The 24,845-nt window shown below is 38.6% G+C and overlaps 1 protein-coding gene across 2 annotated transcripts in view; it reads left to right on the top strand.

Annotated features, from left to right (window-relative positions):
- The window catches only part of thoc2 (THO complex 2), a 141,213-nt gene that overhangs the window by 37,987 nt on the left and 78,381 nt on the right, over positions 1-24,845 (top strand). Inside the window, exons 7-12 of one of the 2 annotated variants that reach the window (XM_072595309.1) lie at positions 1,210-1,343; positions 1,977-2,143; positions 3,163-3,255; positions 10,314-10,469; positions 12,835-13,007; positions 21,269-21,464. In XM_072595309.1, coding sequence (XP_072451410.1) covers positions 1,210-1,343; positions 1,977-2,143; positions 3,163-3,255; positions 10,314-10,469; positions 12,835-13,007; positions 21,269-21,464 — 919 coding nt within the window. Of the gene's footprint in view, positions 1-1,209; positions 1,344-1,976; positions 2,144-2,427; positions 2,501-3,162; positions 3,256-10,313; positions 10,470-12,834; positions 13,008-21,268; positions 21,465-24,845 lie in introns of those variants that run through there. The other variant, XM_072595310.1, reaches the window with a different exon arrangement.

Here is a 24,845-nt window from a genome sequence, read left to right on the forward strand (position 1 = left end):
AGAAGTTTTTAAATAATAAGAAATCAGTTTACTAGTACCAGTGAATAATAAGGATGTTGCTCAAGGACTGAAGGGGCAGGAAGATTCAACATTTGATATGTTCAGAGTTTGAACCTTGTGGAGACAATTGACAAAAAGCAAAGTAGTGTAATATATTTGAAAAGCTTCATAGTACCAACTGAAATAAGCTGGGAGAAACCTGTTTGGAGCATGGGTGCCAAATAACATTGATTATACTTCCTTAATAAACTTCTTCAATCATACATATATTCCTCAAAATGACCTATCAGTTTGAATCCCAGCATAACTGTGTTTGGTGTAATAGATGTAAACAAATGATGATTCCATTTCAAATTTTTGCAAGATGAGGAATGAGGTCACTGTTCCAGCATTCATTCAATGTTTAAGTATGAGGTTTGTTAGTCATCAATTACTGGGACCAGTTAGCATACATCCATCTGTCTGACTACACAAATTCATGCAGGGAAAGAAAAATTGGCCAAAAAATCCATATTTAAGATCTTGAATTGTCCAAAATGTTGGATTGTGGGAGGAAGCCTGGTGCTCCCACAGTCCAAAGATGTGCAGGTCAGGTGAATTAGCCATGCTAAATTTCCCATAGTTCCAGGTGCATTGGTCAGAGGGAAATGGGTCTGGCTGGGTTACTCTTCAGAGGATCGTTGTGGACTGGTTAGGCCAAAGGGTCTGTTTCCACACTGTAGGGAATCTAATCTAAAATCAGAATGAAAGTAGATTTGTTAAGTTCAATATTCATAGTGCTTGAAACTGCATATTTAATGACTTGAGTGATGTGATTGGTATTTGCTTAACCACTTGAATTTAGTTATGAATGGTACTGTTACACATTGTTTAATATTTATCTTAACATTTGACTTGAAACACACTCCTGCCGTGCATCACATTCTGTAACTATTTTATGACCACAGACTCTGTTTTTGATTTTGGCTCACTGTTATGTCAAAGTTGAAGCTTACACATTTTCCTTGTCATGTTTCAAAAAGGGTGATTGGGTGTTGTTGCACATCATTCAACAACTGGTTCTAGAAATTTATGAGCAAAAGTCTTTAGACCTTCAATTTGATAGGAATTTATGTGCATTCATACATCTGGGTAAAACTGCAAGTTATCCGAAAATGAAGTATATAATGTATGAAACTTTACAAAACTTATTCATGTTTTCATCCTTAGTTATAAGCAACAGAAGTTTAATTTGTTACGAGAAGAAAATGAAGGGTATGGAAAACTTTTTACTGAACTGGGCCAAGACTTATCTGGAAATCTCACAAGTGACCTAATACTAGAAAACATCAAATCACTTATAGGTAAAGTAGCACAATTAAAAGAAATAGATTCTTCATTGTTATATCCAATCACTGGCTTATTTGAGTATACAGAAAGTGACATTTTTGCTGTATAGATTGCACTTGTCTTTGCTTCCATATTTAGGGTGTTTGGCTAATTGGTGAGACCTTTTGATTGGGAGCATTTATAGGACCTTGAGATCATATCCGACCATGGATGATCAGTTGTGAAATGTATTATGTAATTGTTTGTTTGGTTTATAACCAATGCTGAGACAAATTTGCAAATATGAATTTAAAATCTCTTGTAGCTCTTGTTTTATGTCCATAAGTGATTGTTCAAATGTGATGACATGACTTTTAAGGCCATGAGTTTTGCTCAACTAATATAGTTCCAGCTTTGCAAATAATGTACCTGTCCTACAGGAAGAAAAAATAAGTCACTTGAGGCTGGAACATAGGTTTGATTTGCTTTAATTTGGGGTTTTCAACTTTGATATTGCTTTTACATTCCAGCAGGTTCTGTTTACGAGAAACTAAAATTGTTCTGATTGTCAGCATATTGAATTCAAAGTAAGATTAACTTGCTATCTGGATATGGCAGTATTACAAAACCTTTAGTGAATGATTTTAATTTCCCTCTTTGCTTTCAAGGTTGCTTTAATCTGGATCCAAACAGAGTTTTGGATATTATCCTAGAAGTTTACGAATGTAGGCCAGAACACGATGACTTTTTTGTACCTTTGATAGAATCCTACATGTGCATGTGTGAACTACAGACTCTTTGTCATATCTTGGGATTCAAATTTAAATTTTATCAGGTACTGTAGAAAAAGTATTTCATTTTTAATGCAATTCCATTTGTTCTATAATCATGATATTGAGATTGAGTTAGTTGATGGCTTGCGAGAGTTAGTGTTGAGTAATGATTCGCTCTAGACTGATAGCGGGCATTGTCTGTGAGCATTTGAACTTGAACTGGTTTGTTGTGCATGGTTCTTTTTGTATTTTATGGATATTTCAGTTTTGAAAAACTTGATTGATGTTGACTGGAGGTACTTATTGTTTTGATGGTATATTCTCTCACCTCCCTCCTGCACTGTAGAACTGCTCAGCTGATGCCTTTTAGTTCTAGACTGTGGGAAAAGGTGTTGAGAAGACAGCCTCTCAAAACTGAGGTAAGTACCTGCATTCAACAATATAAACTTGTCTAGCTAAAAGGTTATGTATCTGAATTTTCTGATTTGTTAAATTATTCAGCACAGTTCTTATCATTTGAAATAGTTGTTGCTCTTTACAACTACAATATGTAATATCACCAGAGTTTAATAGTTTATACGGTCATTAGTTGTGCAGTTATCTGCCTTAAATTGGCAATGATACTCCCAAGCTATTCCTATTTTCTTGTTAATTTCTTAATTTAGTTTGCTTAAAAAAAGCATGAACTTTAAATATGTTACTTAAAATTTAAACCATGGGTTTAATAACATGATGCTGCTTGATTTATGTCTACATTTCTATTTATTCATGTTGTGAATATCAAGAAAAGTCAACCTAACCAGAAATAGTCATCTGCCTTGTTCTGCAGAGAAGATGATATTGCAGTTCACAATTCTTTCATTTTAAAATAGACATTTTTGTTGAATGTTTAAACTTCGTGTATATGGAATTTCAAGATCTCTTGAGTTTTGTTCTCGATAGAAAAATAGTGGTTGTAAACATTGAGCTTTCACTGGTTTTGATCATGTTAATGGAAAGGAAGTATTAGATAAAACATTTTGCATGGTTCAGTGAAGCTTGAACATGTGAGTGCCTAATCAAGCTACATTTTGAATTTAAGGAACCAAATGGAGAAACACCACCTTCACTTTATCGGGTAGCTGCAATACTACTACAAAGCAACTTGGTAGAACTTGATGATCTTTATGTGCACGTAAGTGAGCTAATGCTTGAGATTGTGATGAATATTTGCCAATTTTTTGAAATCTAATTTGGAGTGGTGTTTTATTTTGTGTGAAACATAAATAGTCAGGCCACTTAAAATTATGATGAGATTCAGTTGAAATGTGATACCTTGGTGTTCCACCCACAATCATAATTCTTTGTTCCGGTATTATAACAGCAAACTTGTGGAAATGGAAATAAATGAGGTTAAAGTTGCTGAAACCACAAGATATTTGTAGTTCTGTAATTAATGTTAATAATCTGGATGTCGCTTGCCAGGAGTTTCTAAGCATTAATTCAAAATCCAATATGCTGTCAATTCAGCAATTGTGTCTCTGACAGACAACAGTGATGTTTGTTCAGTAAGGAATCAAACATAGTATTACATAAAAAATAATAAGTGCTATAGAAACTCAGGTCTGGCAACATCTGTGGAGAGAGAAACAAAGTTACTGTTTTGAGTCCAGTGACCCATTCCGATGAAGGACCATCAGAAAAAACATGGGCAAGAAAATCTAAGAACACCAACTATTGCCCTCCATCAACTAATAAGTTATTGCATCTCCATTTTGAACTATATTGGCAAGAATTAGAGTGTTGCAAGGCCACAGAATGTAGTTTGGGCAGGGAGCTTCATTGTCCCTTACTAGAAGTAGCTCAGTCGCTCCATTAATCACTGAACTGTCTGAATCCTGAAGAACCTATCTGGCAGATTGTCTGCAGAAGGTCATCAGGGAAGCAACAGATAGCTTCAAAAAAGCCGCTACTTGAATTCATCTGTACCTATCTGCCACAGATGTGTTTGTCTTGATAGTAATGGTAGAATGACCAGATAAAGTCTTGAGATGAAGTCTGATTTGACATTGAAGGCTGTGTTGCATGGCACTGTCACTTCTCAAAATGAGAACAATTCAGAACAAATTTCAGTGCAAATCTGGGTATTTTTGAACAGCCGTGACCCTTAAGCAGCAGTCAAATAGTTTTCAATCCCAATCTTCAACTTCCAAGCCTGTCATGTATCTCACTCAACCACTCCAGCCAGGGGATCAATAACGATCCAATAAGGACTTCAAATGAAAATGCCACAAACAACAGGAATACCTAAAACCGAGGAGTAGTTTGATGAAGCAACATGGTCAGAAAGAAAAGCAGCATCTGACCGGGCAAATGACCCCACAGTCAGTGCATCAGGTTAAAGCTCTGCAGTGCTGGATGCAGTTATGAGTGGTAATGGACAACTAGAGAAGGCTGCATATGATCCCGTCCTCGATGACAGATGAGCCCAACATGTTTGGGCAGCATGGTGCCACAATGGTTAGCACTGCTGCCTCACAGTGCCAGGTTTGCTGCCAACCTTGGGTGATTATGTGTGGCGTTTTCATGTTCTCCCCTTGTCTGTGTGGGTTTCCACTGGATGCTCTGGTTTCCTCCCACAATCCAAAGATGTGCAGGGTAGGTGGATTAGTCATGGTAAATGCAAGGTTACATTGATCAGACTGGGGGTGGTGTGGATCTGAGTGGGATGTTCTTTGGAAAGTTAGTGCAGCCTCAATGGACTAAATGGCCTCCACCTGCACTGAAGGGATTCTAAGATTCTATGTTAAAAAGGCAAGGCTGAAGTATTTATATTTATCTTCAGGTTCAAATGTTAACTGGATAATCCATCACAACCACCTCCTGAGGTTCCTGAAATAATAGATGCCAGACTTTAGCCAATTCTGTTCACTCCATGAGATATTACTGGCTGAAGACACTAGTGTTGACACATTGTGGGTGAGGTTTTGAGGTCATACACTTCAAAACTAATGACATCTCTGGCTAATCTGTTCCAGTATAACTACAGTATCTAATAATGTGTGAAGATTATCCAGAAAAAAAATGGAATAATCCATTCCAGCCAATAACACTCCATCAGCATACTCTTTACCATCAACATAATGATGCAAGGTGTCATTAACTGTGTCATCACATCGAGTTTAGTCGCCATTAGCCTGCTCACCCAGTTCTCAGTTTGGATTTAGTCAGGTACATTTTGCACAGGTTAAAACATTTTCATAAGCATTTTGATATTCAGCCCATGTTTTTATTTTTGCTACATTTTTCAAATTAGATATGACGTTCTTCATCAGACGGGAGAAATCCATTTTTATGTCTTGTCTCCAAAAATTAGTGTTCAGCTATTCCAGCCAAGTGATATTTTATAAATACAGAATTCATGACAAAAAGAAAAAGGCATTCTTATGTTTATGTAATTTCTTCATGTCCATAGGGAAAACCATGTACCACAAAAGCACTGTTCTTTGAGCTTAATGACTGTTATAACATTTGTAAACTGCAGTCAACTTTGCACAGCAGATGCCCACATACAGCAGTGTAATCATGTATTTTATGATATTGAGGGATTAGTACACAAGGATAAACTGATCACTTCTGAAAAACTGTGCCACTCTTTCACATTTACTTGCAAAGGCAGACATGGTTTGATCTGAAAGATGGCACTACTGAGAATGCTGCATTTTCTAGGCTGTTGGCCTTGATTTGACATTTTTAAGTTTGTTGCTCTTGAATCTTGCACAAAATTGAGGTGTACTTTCTTTGTGACAATAAATGTTAAAGTTGTGCTGGCAGCTATTCTTTCTTATTTGAATAATCAACCTGAAATGTTGCTGTTAAGGGATAAATTAATAATTTGAATTGTATTTTAGTAACTTAACTGCCTCAAGATTTATTGAAGCCTTTGATTTAGTATTTAATCCAAAGTAAAATGCACATGATATTTGTGATGATGTGGAAATGACTTGATTTGAGGTGGGATATCAGCTTGGAATTAATATTTATACTTATTCATTTTCCTTATTGCTTTTACATGTAGAATATTTTACGTAGAGTTGAAATTAATCCATTTATAAATTGTCTTAGTTTGACTGTATACTGTGTAAGGATTACAACTTGAAATTGTTTCTCTCCTTGTACCTCTTTCCAGTTATGTCACATAAAACATAATACAATTAATTTTGTAGTCAAGAGTGTGGTGCTGGAAAATCACAGCAAGTCAGGCAGCATCCGAGGAGCAGGCGAATTGACGTTTAGGGCATAAGCGCTTCATCAAGAAGGGCTGATGTCTGAAATGTCGATTCTCCTCCTCCGATGCTGCCTGACCTGCTGTGCTTTTCCAGCACCACACTCTTGATTCTGACCTCCAGCATTTGCAGTCCTCACTTTCTCCTAATTAATTTTGCAATCAATTTACGGAGTTGAGAGCATTTAGAGTAGCATGCTGTGATGTAGGAAGATATTTGCATTACAGCCTGCACACAGGAAATTCATTGTTAGTCAGGTGGTGCTGATGGTTCACAGTAAATGAGTGTATAATGTTGACTAAGAAAAAGCAGCTTGTGTAGGAAAAAAGAAATGAATTAAGCAAGTATCACTTGCAAATACAGGTCTAAAAATCTGCTGCCAGCATATCTAGGAGTGGAGGTGACATAGGTAATGAGGAATGGAGCAGTTCCTATTAACTGCAAAGAGTACATATGCTTCAAGGTACAAGGCAATTTGCAAGGCAAGAATATTGATTGAGAGCTTGCCTGTCAAGGAAGGAATGACTGTTCACTGCATATGACAAAAGTTAAAGAATGAGCAGGCAGGGAGTGGTTAAATTTAATGCAGAGAAGTGAGAATTGATGAGTTGGCAAGAGGTATCAGATGGCAATGTTGTCTCAGTGGCTGATATTACAGTTCTTAGAATGTGTACAAGAGCAGGCGGACATAGGATTCCTGAAGATGCATCCTTGATAGAATGTGGGGAAATAGCTGATGACGTCTTGAAAAATGATGTCTTGAAACACTACAGAGGAGGATGTGCTGGATTCTTAAAATGCATAAAGGTGGATAAATCCCCAAGACCAGATCAGATGTAGCAGAAAGCTCTGGTAGCTAGGGTAGTGATTGCTGGGCCCCTTGCTGAGATATTTGGATCATTGATAGTCACAGATGAGGTACCAGAAGACTGATGGTTGGCCAACAAGGTCCCACCATTGAAGAAAGGTGGTAAGGAAAAGCCAGGGAACTGTAGACGTGCGAGGCTTACAATGGTGGTGGGCAAATTGTTGGACGAAATCCTGAGGGACAGGATTCACATGTATTTGGAAAGGCAAGGACTGATTAGGGATAGTCAGCATGGCTTTGTGCGTGGAAAATCATGTCTCACGAAATTAATTGAGTCTTTTGAAGAAGTAACAAAGACGATTGAAGGCAGAGCAGTGGACGTGATCAGTGCTGGGTTTACTGCTCATTGTCATTTATATAAATGATTTGGATGTGAGCCTAAGACGTATATTTAGTAGGTTTGCAGATGGCACAAAAATTGGAGGTATAGTGGACAGCGAAGAAGGCTACCTCAGTACAAAGGGATCTTGAGATGGGCCAGTGGGCCAAGGAAAAGCAGATGAAGTTTAATTTAGATAAACATGAGGTGTTGCATTTTGGCATGGTAAATCAAGGCAAAACTTACACTTACTGGTAAAGTCCTGGGGAGTGTTCCTGAACAAAGAGATCTTGGAGTGCAGGTTCATTGTTCCTTGAAAGTAGAGTCGCAGGCAGGTAGGATAGTGAAGAAGATGTTTAATATGCTTCCCTTTATTGGTCAGAGCACTGAGTTTAGAAGTTGGGAGGTCATGTTGCAGCTGTACGGGACATTGGTTCGGCTACTTTTGGAATATTGTGCAGTTCTGGTCTCCTTCCTTTTGGAAGGATGTTGTGAAACTTGACAGGGTTCAGAAAAGATTTACAAGGATGTTGCCAGGATTGGAGGATTTGACTTGTAAGGGGAGGCTGAAACAGGCTGGGGCTGTTTTCCCTGGAGGATGAGGGGTGACCTTATAGAGGTTTATAAAATCATGAGGAGCTTGAATAGGATAAATAGGCAAGGTCTTTTCCCTGGGGTGGGGGAGTCCAGAACTAGAGAACATAAGTTTAGGATGAGAAGGGAGAAAGCTAAAAGGGACCTAAGGGGCAATATTTTCACACAAGGTGGTGTGTGTATGGAATGAACTGCCAGAGGAAGTGGTGAAGGCTGGTACAATTACAGCATTTGAAAGGCATCTGGATGGGTATATTAATAAAAAGGGTTTAGAGGGATATAGGCTAAGTACTGGCAAATGGGACTAGATTAGGTTAGGATATCTAGTTGGCATGGACAAGTTGGACCAAAGGGTCTGTTTCCAAGCTGTGCATGTCTGTGACTTTATGAATGTGGAGGAGTTAACCTATTGGATCTTGGGCTTTAGGAGTGGAGGCATTGAGTACAAAAGCTGTGATATTAAGCTGAATTTGTGTGTACTTGAGTGAATCCAGTTCTCATCACAACTCTCCAGCAAGGATGTGGGAGTCCTTAAAAATGTGCAGAGAAATATATCAGAATGATTTCAGGGATTAGGCATTTTAAATGCAGGACTTATTGGAAAAGATTAGATTGTTCCCTTTGAAGCAAAAGGAGTTATAAGGAGGGATTTGAAGATGGTGTACAAGATTACAACAGAGGTTTATAAGGTAGACAAAGAAAAATTGTTTCTTTTAGTAGGTAGTGCAATGGCGAGTGAACACCAGTGAACTAATCTGGAGAATAGAAATGGGGGTTGAGGTTGGAGCTCCTGGAGAAGCACTTCTTTACACTGAGAGTGGTACTGACCTGGAACTTGCCTTACTGTTAGCCGAGGTGGTGCTGCTGACCTGGGTGGAAGCCAAGGTGATGAATTAATTCAAAAGGTAGTTTTATGTGTATTAAAGGAAAATAAATATGCAAAGATTCAGAGATCGAGTAGGGAATGGGACTGACTGCATGATTTTTATGGTGAATTGAAGTGCATTCTGTGGCTTGAATGGCTGCTTCCTGTGTTGTAAATGATTGACTTGCCCAATTCTTCTGGTCAGTGACAGAGTGGGTGTGTCCATTGCTGTGATTCAAACTGTCCACTTAGCCTTTTACCATGGAAACTTTGCTGCTTGTACCTCTTGCTCCTGTTTGAATTCAGTAATAGGTTTCGCACTCCAAACAGTAAACGTAATTTCCATGAGGCCACATCCCCTTTTTTTCATCCTGAGCGGAAAAATTCCTCTTTAGGTCTGCAGTGGATGTCTCAACCTTTCCCTCAGTCCCTGACATTGTTAACCCTCACCATCTGATCCAGACGTTGCTCATCGTGTATTTTAACCCTGATATTTCATATCCCTCCCTCACACCTTGACATTGTTCTTCCCACTTCTGCTTTCCCTTATCTACCCTCCTTGTCCTAAACCTTGTTCATTTGCCCCTCCTGCTGTCACACCTCTGACATGAGCTAGAATTTCTAGAAGGTGAATTCAGGGAGAGGCTGAATGACATTACCAGGAAAGAGAGGGAATATTTGCCGTAAAGTGGGATGTTAGTGAGGATTGTTGGAGGGCCAGTGACCGGATTGCAGTGAGCACTGTCAAGGTGAGGATTTCGTAAAAGCACTACCAAGTGGCAGGGATGAAGATTGTTGGGAGAATTAGTAAGGTGATCTGCTTTGCTTAGAATTGTCTCCTTGAGCAGACTTGCACATGCTTCAAATATATCTGAATAGATCATAATAAAAATACCAGCCTACCATACAGTAATCAGTTCAAGTCTGAGAGTTATGACTGTCACTCCCATTGTCATGCAGAATAGTGTATAAGTCCAGACAGCATACAATCAACAATTAGAAGTTTAAATTTTCCACTTAGATACCATCACATGCGTGCATCAGGATTTCTTGGTGCACAAAGTGCAACAGTGACTTGTTATTTGTCACTTTCCATCCAGAAAAATCAGACCATTGGCTTGATTTAAAAGCTGCATTAAGATTTGTAGAAAATTAAAATAGACATCACCAGGAAGGGGGAGCATAAACCCAGGGATTAAGTTGTTAAGTGAGGTGTTTTTTATTCGATGCGAAAGGACTAACTTATTGTTGAACATCAATAGGTATTATAATCTAAGACAGCATCTCTCATTGTAATTGTCTGTCTTCCCTGCTCTTCCAGCTCCTTCCACTGGATGCCAATATTCTAGAACACCATAAACGTGAAATAGTTGAAGCTAAGCAAATTGCACGAAAGCTTACTCTGGTAGTACTCTCTGCAGATAAGCCAGATGAGAAAGAGAAGGAGAAGGAGAAAGAGGAAGAAAAGAATGAAAAAGTGAGTTGAGATTATAAATTAACTACATACTACGGTGATTAAATGTTTACCTTTCTTTGCTAACCTGACCTATTGTCTCAATTTTGCCACCGAAAGTGTGAAGAAGTCAATATTTTTCAGAAAGTTTGCCTGAAATGATGGATTGCTCACCTGTAAAAAGGTGTGATCAGAATTCATTGTGTTTTAAAAATGCCATCATTTACCTTTTCGGGGTGTTCACTGTTGTGTTCTTGATTTAGGGTTATTCAATGTTTAATCAGATTCATAAAGGTACATTGAACCTACCAATAATTTTGGATTGAAAGGTAATTTTACTCACCCAAAAACCTGTCACCACGTGTTACACGGGAGAGTCAAGTTCAGTTCATATTCAACTTCATTAAAATTTGAGTTCAGGATATGATGATGTTGTTAAGGTCATTTAACTCAGCACACAACAGGACTGGATATGTTGCTTTCAGGTAGCTGTAAATTAGGTATTGGTAACTGATTGAGGAACTTTTTATATTTCTGTCCTATCAATTTGTTGGGCAATGCTTGACATCTATACATGCTACACAACATCTACCAAACTTGAGATTTTAGTTTTGACACTGGGTGAGGTTTGGCAGCATCCAAGGAGCAGGAGAATCGACATTTCGGGCACGAGCCCTTCTTCAGGAAACCACCTTCAGGATTTCCTGAAGAAGGGCTCATGCCCGAAACGTCGATTCTCCTGCTCCTTGGATGCTGCCTGACCGCCTGCGCTTTTCCAGCAACACATTTTCAGCTCTGATCTCCAGCATCTGCAGTCCTCACTTTCTCCACTGGGTGAGGTTCCCCTATTCTTTACAATTCTAGACGGGACACCCCCAACTGTTAAGCTGCCAGCTCAGGAGGGATGAACTTGTTCTCCTTCTTGCTTCACCCACCACTTGGTTAGTTGCAGCAAGGTTAATTTACAAAAGATATCTTTTCTTGTGGATACCTTTCTCCCAGATGCATATGAACTTAGGTTTTAAAAGGAACTAATTTCCCCAGGCTTTCTTGAATTAATGAAAAGCACAAGTTTATTCATTCCTACTGAAAACAAAATATGTGGAAATCACAGCAGGTCAGGCTGCATCCATGACAAGAGAGCAAGCTAACATTTTGAGTCCAGGTGACTCTTCATAAGGGCACTGAGCGTCATTCAGCCTCAAAATGTTAGCTTGCTGTCTCTCAAAGGAAGCTGCCTGACCCACTGTGATTTCCAGCAATTTTTGTTTTCAGTATAGGTTCCAGCATCTGTAGTAATTTGCTCCTCCTCATTAATTCCTACACATGTGAAGAAATACTGATGTGACATGCAGCTTAGAACTAAGAGCTGAGTCCAAAAGATCAACAGGAAGAAAGGTTATATGGGTCAGTCTCTAAATTGTTTATGAAGAGGAGATTATGTTATTTGGTTACGCTGGTCACATTAACATTGGGAATTGAACAGACTATGTCTAAGATTCTTAGTTTTGAATGCTGATTTAAGTTACTTTTGTCCTGATTTTTAACTGGTTTGCAGCACTTTGAATGAGAGGAATGCCTTTAGCTGCAGTACATATTGATTCAGTTCTTTGACTGTAACCTTCCCAGCCTCTGAACACTTGAATGCAGTTTCGTACCCATGAAAGCATTGAATCTTACTTGTCCACTCCAGTTGAGTTGAATAATTTTTTTTAAACCCCTGACTTTGTGTATTATTGAAAGGAAAAAAACACAAAAATGTGTCTGCAGTTTGGGATACAATCCACAGAGATGACTTATAATTGAGCAGGGGCTCATCAGCCCTCACCATCCTTGTATTCACAAGAGTTTGCAGTCCAATCTGTTTGACATTTCTTGGGCATTTTTTTTAGATGTTACATCACATCATTCTCACACAAAATGTTTTAAAATATTTTAATCAGTCTTTTTGGACATATTATGATAAGTCCAGGGCAGATTCTAGAACTTGTGGATCACAGAAGGTGAAATTGTTTCTGTAATAGTCCTCTTCGGAAAAAACACACATTTCAGAATTGAGAGCTAAAAATGTCCACATACTTCAAGATTCTGACTTTTTATGACATATAGCTTAATGTCGTTCATATTCCTGATGTACTTGAATTTGGGCTTCAATGTGTATAGGTTATACGTGCCAACTTAAAGTTATTTTATTTCAAGGATCCTTAGTAAGATTTTTAGTGTAGAAACTGTAAACTCATTATTTGCTCAACTGGAGAACCTCAATAACTTGATCAGTGGTTGTTTTTCCTCATTCATGAACAAAGCTGGAGATTAATTATAATTGTGAGTTTTTGCTTTTCATGTCTTTTCTCTCAATATTAAATTGAAACATTTCATCTCTTTACAGCCTCCTGACAATCAGAAACTTGGATTATTGGAAGCTCTTCTAAAGATTGGTGATTGGTATCATGCACAGTGTATCATGGATCAAATACCACCTTTTTATGCCACAGCTCACAAATCTATAGCACTTGCTCTCTGCCAATTGATTCATGTCATTACTGAACCCTTATATAGAAGGTGAGGCACTTTGTCAGTCTCATTAAGTGTAATTTGTTCTGGAATTGATTTTACTTTCTGTACTGTTTTAATGAGTTTCATTTTTAACGGAGGACGAAACAATGTTTTTTTTTTCTGGAAAGAAGCCCTGTAATTATTTGCAGGCAAAATTTATCTGGTGCTGGCTGCCTTCTGACAACTTTTCTAAGATTTTTTTGTGTGATACGAAATGGTGTTGATGCATTGTTTGATCATGGGTAGCAGAGTATGACAAGTTTGCGTAGGTAAATGAAACATAAACACTTCTGAGTTTTTAATGGAAATAAGAATCAAATGAATAACTTCACAATAAGTACCAAGTTGCATTTGATCGTTCACTTTTTCATGACCTGCAAAGTCATTTGAAGTCTGCAATTAATCGTCGCTCCCAGTGCACTGTCACTGAAAGTCATCTGATAGTATACAACTCCTGAGTATGAACATTTGTTTTTATTACTTTGGTTGTTGTTGTTTTATCTTAATCTGGTTGAGCAATGTTAGAAAGATTCTTGTTTTGATTGACCATCTAAGTAATTCTGCAACATGTTGGTTTGTTGCAACAAATGTAGCTTTTGAATCTGACCATTTTTCACATAATTTTCTGTCATATTCATCTGTCAAAGTGAAAGCCATGATTTTAACCTTTTTTTCATTGTTTACTTGCACTGAAGTCTTGATACCTCTTATCCACTTGTGGGGAGTGTTAAATAATGCTGTACATTACTGAGAAGTGTTCCCTCTGCTAAGTGGAGGCTATGGCTTGGTTCCAGGGCTTTGCATTTGTGCAATGAGAAAATAAGGAGCTACTTAATAGGTAATGTTACGAGCATCTCTAGCTCACTAAGTGATATTTCGGAGCTTCTGATCAGACTGCATTAGGAACTTCTGAGCAGTTTTGGGTCCAGTATCTAAGAAAGAATGTGCTGACATTGGAGAGGATCCAGAGGAATTATCCAAATATGATCCCAGGAATGACGGGCTTGTTTTTGTGGTGCAGTTGATGAATCTGGGTCAGTACTCCATAAAGTTTAGAAGAATGAGGGACAATCTCATTGACATTTACAGAATACTTAGAGGCCTGGAAGTGTGTGGATGTAGAGAAGACATTTCCACGAGGAGGAGAGAATGGGATTTGAGAGCACTGTCTTAGAATGAAGGGATGACCTTTAGAATTGAGATGAGGAGGAAATTCTTCAAGTGATGACTCTGGAACTCATGGTCATAGAGGACTGTTGAGGCCAAGTTATTGAGTGTATTTAAGACAGAGATAGGTTCTTGATGAATAAGTGGATCAAGTGTTATGGGGAAAAGGCAGAAGAATGGGGCTGAGGAAGATATCAGCCATAATTGAATGGCGACGCAGATTCGATGGGTCAAATAACCTAACTCTGCTTCAATATCTTATGGTCTTATGGATTAATTTTCTATTAGCCTGTTCGTCTTGTCTCTAGTCAGTATCTTAAGTGGTTGCAAAAGCTTTTGATGTTCTTTTTTTTAAGCAGTAATAACTTGACTGATTAATTATTGATTAACTCTTGTTCTGTCCTGGCAAAACTTTTTTTCTGTTTTGTAATGATCCCTTCAAATTAAGCTGGTCCATTAGATGCAGCTATTGTTTCTTTAGTTGTATTGCTACTAAACTGGTCAGCACCAAAGTTCAATTCTATTTCTGGTCCTCAAGAGTACTTTGGTGATAAATGGTTTAACCCCCCCAAGAGTATTGTCTTCTCACTTGGCAAACAATTATAGATGCTCCCCACTTTAAAAATCCTGCATATTTGCCTTTGATTTTCTACTCAATAGCTTTGCCTCCAATCCCCTCTGCAAAATTTTCAAAATGCTGTGGCCTCCGAAATATAAAACCTTCCTTCCTTCTGCACAGTGGATCAGTGGGTAGCACTGCTGCCTCTCAGTGCCATGGACCCGGGTTTAATTCCCGCTCGGGCAATTGTCTGTGTGGAGTTTGCACATTCTCCCCGGGTCTGTGTGGGTTTCCTCCGGGTGCTCCAGTTTCCTCCCACAGTCCAAAGATGTGCAGGTCAGGTGAATTGGCAATGCTAAATTGCCCAAAGTGTTAGGTGGATTAGTCAGGGGTAAATATAGGGGGGTGGGTTTCTCTTCGGAGGGTCGGTGTGGACTTGTTGGGCTGAAGGGCCTGTTTCCACGCTGTAGGTAATCTAATCTAATCTAATCTTCTTCAATGTATCCTGCCACAGTACTGACACAGCCCCTATTTTGTTCCTAAAGAATTCCTGACTGTGATTAGTTATGATTTGGGGGGATGCCGGTGTTGGACTGGGGTGTACAAAGTTAAAAATCACACAACACCAGGTTATAGTCCAACAGGTTTAATTGGAAGCACACTAGCGTTCTGAGCGCCTGATGAACCACGTGATGAAGGAGCGGCACTCTGAAAGCTAGTGTGCTTCCAATTAAACATGTTGGACTATAGCCTGGTGTTATGTGATTTTTAACTGTGATTTGTTATGCTCAATTAGCTTTTATCACCCCAGACGTCTCTGCCACCTTTCTCATAACCGAGCATACCACCCTCCTTCAATGTTTCTCTGTTGTTCAGCAGAGTTGCATCACTAGATTCTACTTTTGACAGTTTATAATCAGGCAGTAAAACCTTCTTGAAATATGTAAAAAGGAAAACAGAAGCTGAAGTGAACATTATCTTCTTGGAGAATGGGGCTGGGGCCATATAATTGGGAACCAGGAAATAGCAGAGGAGTTGATTTAAATAATTGCAACAGCCTTCACAAAAGAAGACATGAATAGCATTCCAAAATTAATAAGTATTAATGGGACAGAAGGAGGACAGAAAATAAATACGATAACTGTCAGTTACGAGAAAGTGCTAAGGAAACTAATGGGGCTAAATGTTGATAAGCCCCCTGGACGTGATGGGATGCGTCCTAGGATATTAAACAAAATAGCTGCAGAGCTAGTGAAGCACTGGTAGTAATGTGAGAAAAATTCTTAAATTCTGTAAAACTTTTAATGTAACACCTTTATTTAAAAAGGAATCAAGAAAACACAGTTAACTATATGCCAGTTAGCTTGACATCTGTTGGTTGGAAAGTTATGGAGTCTGTTATGAAGGTTGTAATAGCAGAGCTTTTATAAATAGGATAACATGATCAAAACGAGACTCGAGAATTCAAAAGCAGAAGTTATACCTGATAAATACACCAGAATTCTTTAGCAGGTAACAAGCAGATTAGATAAAGGGAAAACAGAGGACTCCATACATTTGGAGTTCAACCTGGATAAATGCGAGGTGATGCATTTTGGAAGGTCGAAAATGAAAGCTGAGTACAGGATTAAGGATAGGATTCTTGGCAGTGTGGAGGAACAGAGGGATCTTGGTGTGCAGGTACATAGATCCCTTAAAATATGTAAAAAGGAAAACAGAAGTGGACAGGGTTGTTAAGAAAGCATATGGTGTTTTGGCTTCCATTAACAGGGGGATTGAGTTTAAGAGTTGTGAGATCTTGTTGCAGCTCTATAAAACTTTGGTTAGACCGCACTTGGAATACTGCGTCCAGTTCTGGTCGCCCTATTATAGGAAAGATGTGGATTCTTTGGAGAGGGTTCAGAGGAGGTTTATCAGGATGCTACCTGGACTTGAGGCCTTATCTTGACTGAGCTCTGACTTGTTTCATTGGAGAAAAGGAGGAGAAGAGGGGACCTAATTGAGGTATACAAGATAATGAGAGGCATAGATAGAGTCGATAGCCAGAGACTATTTCCCAGGGCAGAAATGGCTAACACAAGGGGTCGTAGTTTTAAGCTGGTTGGAGGAAAGTATAGAGGGGATGTCAGAGGCGGATTCTTTACACAGAGAGTTGTGAGAGCATGGAATGCGTTGCCCGCAGCAGTTGTGGAACAAGGTCATTGGGGACATTTAAGAGACTGCTGGACATGCACATGGTCACAGAAATTTGAGGGTGCATGCATGAGGATCAATGGTCGGCACAACATCGTGGGCTGAAGGACCTGTTCTGTGCTCTACTGTTCTATGTTATATTTGCATTTTCAGAAGGCATTTGAATACTACGTAATAAGGTAAGAACCTACTTAATTGTGATATTGTCTTCATACTCGTTAATACTCCTCAGATATTGCTACTTGGTGAGAGAGCATAGTTAAAGCTGAACATATACAACCATGTAGCCATTCACAGAGACATGATTGTGTTGAGATTTGGATATTGAAGGGTATTTGACATTTTGAAAAAAGATGTTATTCTATTCTGTTCAAGGATGTTATTAGTACAGTACTGGTAAATGTTTTTTTGAGCTAGTGTTGCAATGTAGAATCTGTTTGGTCAATATAACAGTAAAAGTAAAGGATCAATTATGTGAGTAATTTATCTAAATCTCCAAATAGTAATTGCAGTATTGGACAGTGTCCTGCAAGAATCTGGTATATGAAAAAAAGTATCACAATCAGTATGGATAGCTTTACCAATCTGCCCAGTTAACAAGTATATTTAGAGGTAGCTTGGACACTGCATTTGTACACCGTATTCGAAACAGTTTCTTAGAGCATCAACCAGGGACCATGCTATTCAAAAATGAGAGGTGATCTTACTGAAGCATGTATGATCGTGAGGAGACTTGACAAGGGGAGGGTATTGCTTCTTGTGAAACTAAAACTTGTGGATACAATGTAGAGATCTCCCTTTTAAGATAGAAATGAGCGTTGTTCTCTCTTTCCCCCCCCCCCCTCCCCCACCAACCCCTCCCCCACCAAACCGTGAGAATCCTTGGTGTGTTGTATTCTGGGACTTTTATTCACTGCCCAATTGGGCAGATTTCTGATTGATTAAAGGAGCTGTGGGTTATGGGAAGTAGACCAAATCAGCCATGATCCAATTCAGTAGCAGTGCACATTTAAAGTTTAATGGGCTACCACTGTTCTGAAGTCCTGTGCCCAGTGTTCATATATGATCATGCAGACATGAGCCAGCTTCCATGTGTATGCTCATGACATGCAGCCTCTTGAATGGGAGCCATCATCATCATCTTATTTTATTCCCTTCACAGCCTTGTTTTTCCATCTATCTGCAACTTTATCTATTCTCAACAGCCCAATGAGACCCTGAAATTCTTTTGACTGTGATCCCTCTCCATGTTTCACTGTTATCAACTGTATATGTAGCTATCCTGCCCCCCTTTGGAACTTCCATGTTCAAACCCCACTGTCTTAAATTTGCCTCTGCTGTTAGACCTTCTTTAAACTTTCTGCAATTCTCTAAGGTTGGATTTACATGCATTCGGAGAGGCAAGGATGATTAGGGATCGTTAGCATGGTTGTGGCCGAGGGAAATTGTCTCTCAAATGTGATTTGAGCTTTTTAAGGAAGTAACTTAAAAAGACCGATGAGGGCAGAGTGATAGACATTGTTTACACGGACTCCTTTGACATGGTTCCACATGATGAGCTAATTTATAAAGTTAGGTTACATGGGGTTCAGGATGAGCTTTCCAATTGGAAAGTAGGCTTGACGGTACAAGACGGAAGGGAGTGATGGTGGAGAGTTGTTTTTTTTTTGGACTTGAGACCTATGACCAGCAGTGTTTCACAGGGATTGGTGTTAGGTCCACTGCTTTTTGTCATTTATATAAATGATCTGGATAAGGACTTAGGAGGCATAGTTAGTAAGTTTGTGGGTGACACCAAAATTGGTGGTATCATGGACAGTGAAGATGAAGAGAAATTTTGATCAGTTGGGTCCATGGGCTGAAGAGTGGTAGATGGAGTTTAATTTGGATAAATGTGAGATATTACTTTTTGGTAAAACAAAAAAAGGGCAGGACCCTGAGTACTGTTGTAGAACAGAGACCTATCGGTTTAGGTGCATAATTCTTTGAAATTTGCGTCACAGGTAGACAGGGGGATTAAAGTGCTTTGAACGCTTGCTGTCATTGCTCAGACCTTTTGAGTACAGGAATTGGGATGTCATATTGATGTTATACAGGATGTTGGTGAGGCCTGTTATGGAGTGGGCAGAATTGTGTGCAGTTTTGGCTGTCCTGCTCTTTAAAGGATATTATTAATTTCAAAAAGATTTACTTGAATGTTGGTGGGAATGGAAGGTTTGAGTTATTGGGGAGGGTAGATAGGCTGAAACCTTTTTTCCAGTGGAGCATAGGAGGTTGAACGGTGGTCTTATCGATGTTTATAAAATCATGAGGGACACAGATGAGCAGCAAAGGTCTTTTCCGTAGGGTGGGGAGTTCAAAACTATGGTGAGGGGAGGAAAGTTTAAAAGGGGGCAACTGCTTTTTTCACAGTGATTAGTGTGTGGTGGATGCAGGCAGAAGTACAATATTTAAAAGACATTTGGGAAAAGTCTATGAATAGCAACGGTTAGGAAGGATATGGGCAAATGCAGGCAAGTGGGACTAGTTTAATTTGGGAACGTGGTCAGTATGAACTAGTTGAACCCAAGGGTCTGTTTCCATTTTTCCAAAGTTTTCTTTTTTTTTCCTGATGACTTCTTTTTATGTGCCAGCTATATTTATTAACTCGTGCTCTTCTGAAGCGTTTTGGTGATTTTCTGTACAAAGTCTATGAGCCTCTTGTATCCAAATGAACAAAGTGGTTTATTGCTGTAAATAACAGCATAACATACTAAAGGTGGGAAATATGTTAATAAGTATGTAATTGCAAATTTTTGATACAGTTGAAGGAACCGAAATTGATCGAACACGTAGATAAATAGTATTCGCCTGGTCATATCAAGCTGCTATGCGATGATGCCACCAGTTGCATTTGTTTCATCATGTTTCAAGAAAGTATAGACTCTTAAGGGCTGCCTGGTTTTCAGTCCCCAGGTAAACCTGTCTGCAGTTGGCAGGAAAATAAACTTGCGATCAGACCTCCAGTCTTAATCAGTCTCAGAATGTTTAACTTCTCTTTTTTCTTTCACATTGACCCATGAGATGGTTCACCAGTTGACTAAAACCATAGATTTCTGTGATCTTTGTTACATTGTACATTGTGTGCTCCAATACGCATAACATTATGGTGTATATTCTGACTTGGTATTCAAAAAAAATGTCTTGGAAAAAATACACATTTACTTTTAACAGCAGTCTGTGAATGCAGTTAAACTTTATGGTATGAAAATATCTTTGAAAACCAATAAGTTTTAATAACTCTTTAAAGCTGACTGCAAATATTTTTTTTGAACTTTTATAACTTTGTCATCCACAAGTACAATATCTTGTAGCTGTGTCAGTAACAATCTTAAATTTGTTAGGAAATAGCAGCTGTCTCCAAATTCTAATTAAACCTGGATGGAAGTTCTCATGAACTGACAACCAAGCATTAGCAGAGGAAAGTATACTTTCTCACTAAAATCTCATCTGTCATGTATTTCGAGGCACAGATCGTTAATGTAGAGCTCTTTGTTTCCTGCACAACATTTTAAAAAAATTTGGAACCTCTGACTGAGTATCTTTTTCCATGTCCGTGTTGGAGTAGCACCAACTATTTATTTTTGCCTTTCTATTCCTCTGAAATCCTAGGAGTTCAGAGGATTCGAACAAGTCTTCCAAAACTAAAATGGGCAGTGTTGGTTTGCTTTAAAAACTTAAACTGATATTTGGCATTGGAAAGTATTCCATAAATTAGTCATCTAAAATCAAATATTTATGTTGAAATGCAAGAAACGTTCACTACTTTATTCCATTTTTGAAGAAGAATTGATTAATTTCATATTTATTAATCAGAAGTCTTAAAATTTTAATAGTTAAAAATTAATTAGTTCTCTATGCAACACTTGAAATACTGGACTCAAACTAAAATGCATGGAATGCAAGCAATTAACTGTGGAATTCTGTGCACCTTGTAACTGAAGAGTATTATCGGACGGGAACTGGATTTTATTGTTGAGTTTTCTCCTCCTACATTAGTATAATTCTTGTGTTTGTTTCCCATTATCTTTGCGTTCAAAACAATTATCTAATTTTCTTGAAATAATTCTGGTTAAGGCAGAATCCATATTTTGTGTAAAATAAAATGTAGATGTTCCAAGTCAGAATGTTCACTGAACACTTGGTTGGGGGCGGGGGAATAAACGATTGATATCAGCTCTATCCTGATGTTTGCACAAGTTCACATGTGTTCTTACCTTTCTGTCCATTTCATAAATTTCAAATATTTTATCAGTTCTTTTAATCAATTTGGCTTATATTTGTACAAAACTTGATATTTTATTTGCAGGGTTGGTGTACCAAAGGGTGCCAAGGGAGCAGTAATTCCATCACTTAAAAATGAAAGGGCTCCAAAACCAGTAGAAACTTTTGAAGACTTAAGAAAAGAAGTTTTCAGTATGCTATGCTACCTTGGACCTCACCTATGGCATGATCCTATCTTGTTTGCTAAAGTGGTTCGTATAGGCAAAGCATTCATGAAAGAGGTTGGTGTGAGCTATATGCAAATCCTAGTTGACTTCTACATTATTATTCTAAAATCCTTTGTGTATGTTACAATTTCCACCTGCTTTAATGTTCTTTAAATCTTGAGGAATAACATTTTTGTAATCTGACCAGAAGCTTTTAATTTTTCATCAGGAGTTTTGAGTCTTTTGTGATGACTTAAATAATTACTGGCAGCATGTTAGGGTGCGTATTTGAGGATTTTTATTCTGTAACAATGAAGGCACAGCTATATAACGTAAAGTCAAGATGGAAGGCTAGGAGCAAGAATTTGCAGGTTATGGTCATAATGTCATAGACGACTACTGCACAGAAGAAGGTTGATATATCAATCAAAAATAACAACCTTTATATTATAATCTCATTTTCTAGCATTTGTCTATGGATTTGTACACCATGACATAGCACCTGCACATCTGAAGACCTTTTGCACATTGAGGATTTCTGCACCTACCACCCTTTCAGGCAGTGAGTTCCAGATTCCCACCACCACTTTGTGAAAAAGATTTTCCTCCTATCCCATCTGAACCTCTTGTCCTTTAACTTAAATCTATAAGCCCTGGTCTTTTTATCCCCTTGGTGAAAGGATCAGTTTTTTGCTTCCTTCCCTTTCATTACCTCCATAAATTTATGTCTCAATTATGTTCCCCCCTCAGTCTCCTCTACTTCAAGGAAAATGCCCCACATTTCTCCAATCTCTCTTCATAATTAAAACTCTCGGGCCCAGGCAATGTCTGGTAAATCTCCTCTGCAATGTCTTCAGTGCAATCATATCCCTTCTGCAATATGGATTCGGGAACTCCACATGACAATCTAATTGTGGCCTAACCGACATTTTATACATCTCTAGCATAACCTCCCCCTTTTCCTCAACTCTGTGTCCCAGCTAAAAAAGGCTAGTATCCCTTATGCCTTCGTAACCATTTTATTTATCTATCCTGCTAGCTTTAGAAGCCAGTAGAAGTATACAGCAGGATACCCCTGACCCTTGCTGTCCCCTGGGTCCTACCATTCATAATGGATTCTCTTGCCGCCTTTGTCCTGTTCAAGTGTGCACTAACACTTAACAGGATTGAATTCCTTTTGCCACTGATTAGCCCATCTGGCCAGCCCATATTATCCTTCTATAATCTAAAGCTAACCACCTCATTGTTGACCACCTCCCCAATTATTTTCCCCAATAATTATCCAACATTATTTCATGCTGGATAATGATTCCATGTATCTGATGCCCTTGTCCCAACAAGAGGTCAAATTTGTGGGCTTGGTTACTGCTGTCTCAGGAACTGAGTTATTACCGTAGAGAATGCTATTCGTATGTGTTGTTAGTGGAAGGAGTGAATGTTGAAGGTGTTGGATGGGGTGCTAATCAAGCATCTGGATTTTGTTTGAGCTCCTTGAGTATTATGTTATATCATGAGTGATTAGCATCTGAAATGCACTGCCTAAGTATGTCGTTGCAGATGATTTTATCATTGCTTTCTAGAGGAAATTAGTTAATTTCCTGAGAAGGTTTGCAGAGCAGGGGACTTTGGCAAGCTAAATGGCTCTTGCAGGAGCTAATACATGCAAGAGACAGAATTACCCCTCTATGCTCTTCGAAAAAGCAAGATTGGGTCTATTAATGACCGAGATGATGACAAAAATATGTACAAATTTTCACATTCTAAACTGAATAAAGCTAAAAATAAATGTGTCATTCAAGAACTCTTAATCTAACTTCAGTATAAAACTTTGGGAGTATGGGCAGTTTATGTCAAATACTTAGAAATCAAATTGAGGGTGAAGCCAAAAGCGTGTGGAATGCAAACTAGCAATGGAAGATCATAGAGACTGTTGCAGTGCGTTTGTAATGACACAGCAATTACTTTGAGTGTGAAATGTAAAGTCTAGCTTTTGGAGAGGTAGTGAACATTATGGCTACTTTAAGTTTACTCGAATTAACTTCTTCCTTAGTGATTTTATACCAACTCAACTTATAAGCCATGACACACACATACCGAGAGGTTCTATTTCCGTGCAGCTTTTCAAATGTGAGTACTTAATAGGCAAGGCTGAATCAATATTAAACATTAAACAAGAGTAAACTATTAGAATTGACAATAAATACAAGAGTAATTGCTGCAATTACTTTGGTCATGCCACTATCTTTAGGTTAATTCAGCAGCACCTTGTTAAAATGTGAAATCGAGGAAAACAGATTACAGTTTTGACAGATTGCAGAATATACAATGTAGTTTATTTGTAGAACAGCCACTTGGATTGAACTGCGGGAATCAGACATTTTATTGTTGCATGATCAGTAATGAACAAAGGAGAGGCATTCTGAGTTTCTGTCAACATGCATGAAGACAGACTAACAACAGCAGAGGATTTTCACTTTGGGGTCTAATTTTTTTTGGAAAAAATATTTAGCTGGTGTACTCATTCTTTGCAGTTTGTGGTATAGTTTCATGATGTAGTGGATTTTGTAACTTTGTATGTGTTGCTCCAAGTCCCCCTTGTTTGGCCTTAAATAAACCAGCTCCTCAGGCACTATCACCTGTGAAGCTATCTCACAGATTACATCAGAAAAGTATACCTAAAGCTGACTTTGGCAACTTGCTGTCATTAGTGCAGGTAGAGTGTTTTCACTAAAAATTAAGCCGACTCTTAAATGTTAAACTCCCCAGGGGAGTTCAGAACTTGAGGGCATAGGTTTAGGATGAGAGGGGAAAGATATAAAAGAGATCAAAGGGGCAACTTTTTCATGCAGAGGTGGTACATGTATGGAATGAGCTGCCAGAGGAGGTGTGGAGGCTAGTACAATTGCAACATTTAAGAGGCATTTGGATGGGTATATGAATAGGAAGGGTTTGGAGGGATGTGGGCCAGATGCTGGCAGGTGGGACTAGATTGCGTAGGGCTATCTGGTCAGCATGGACAAGTTGGACTGAAGGGTCTGTTTCCGTGCTGTACATCTTTATGATTCTATGACTCTATATTTGATGAATAATTTGTTGTCCTCAATCATATTTATGGAATGAAAGTTGCTGGTGTTCTAATATTCTTAATTATCAGTGCAGTAATTGAACCTGTTTGTAGCAAAACGTGCTTCTGATACCTTTGTTCTGAATGCATTGGCAATGTTTTAGTTTATGATCATTATGTTCAGAAAAAGTAAGAAGTCACACAACACCAGGTTATAGTCTCAACAGGTTTACTTGAAATCACAAGCTTTCGGAGTGCTGCTCCTTCGTCCTGTTCAGAGATGTTATTACGCATCCATTAAGCAAATGAGACTTGAACCTGATCCTTGTGGCTCACAGATAGAGACACTACTATTGCGCCACAAGAGAATGCTTTGAATACTTGAGGGTCAT

Source organism: Chiloscyllium punctatum, chromosome 25, assembly GCF_047496795.1.
Source record: "Chiloscyllium punctatum isolate Juve2018m chromosome 25, sChiPun1.3, whole genome shotgun sequence".
In the NCBI taxonomy this organism is placed as follows: domain Eukaryota; kingdom Metazoa; phylum Chordata; class Chondrichthyes; order Orectolobiformes; family Hemiscylliidae; genus Chiloscyllium; species Chiloscyllium punctatum.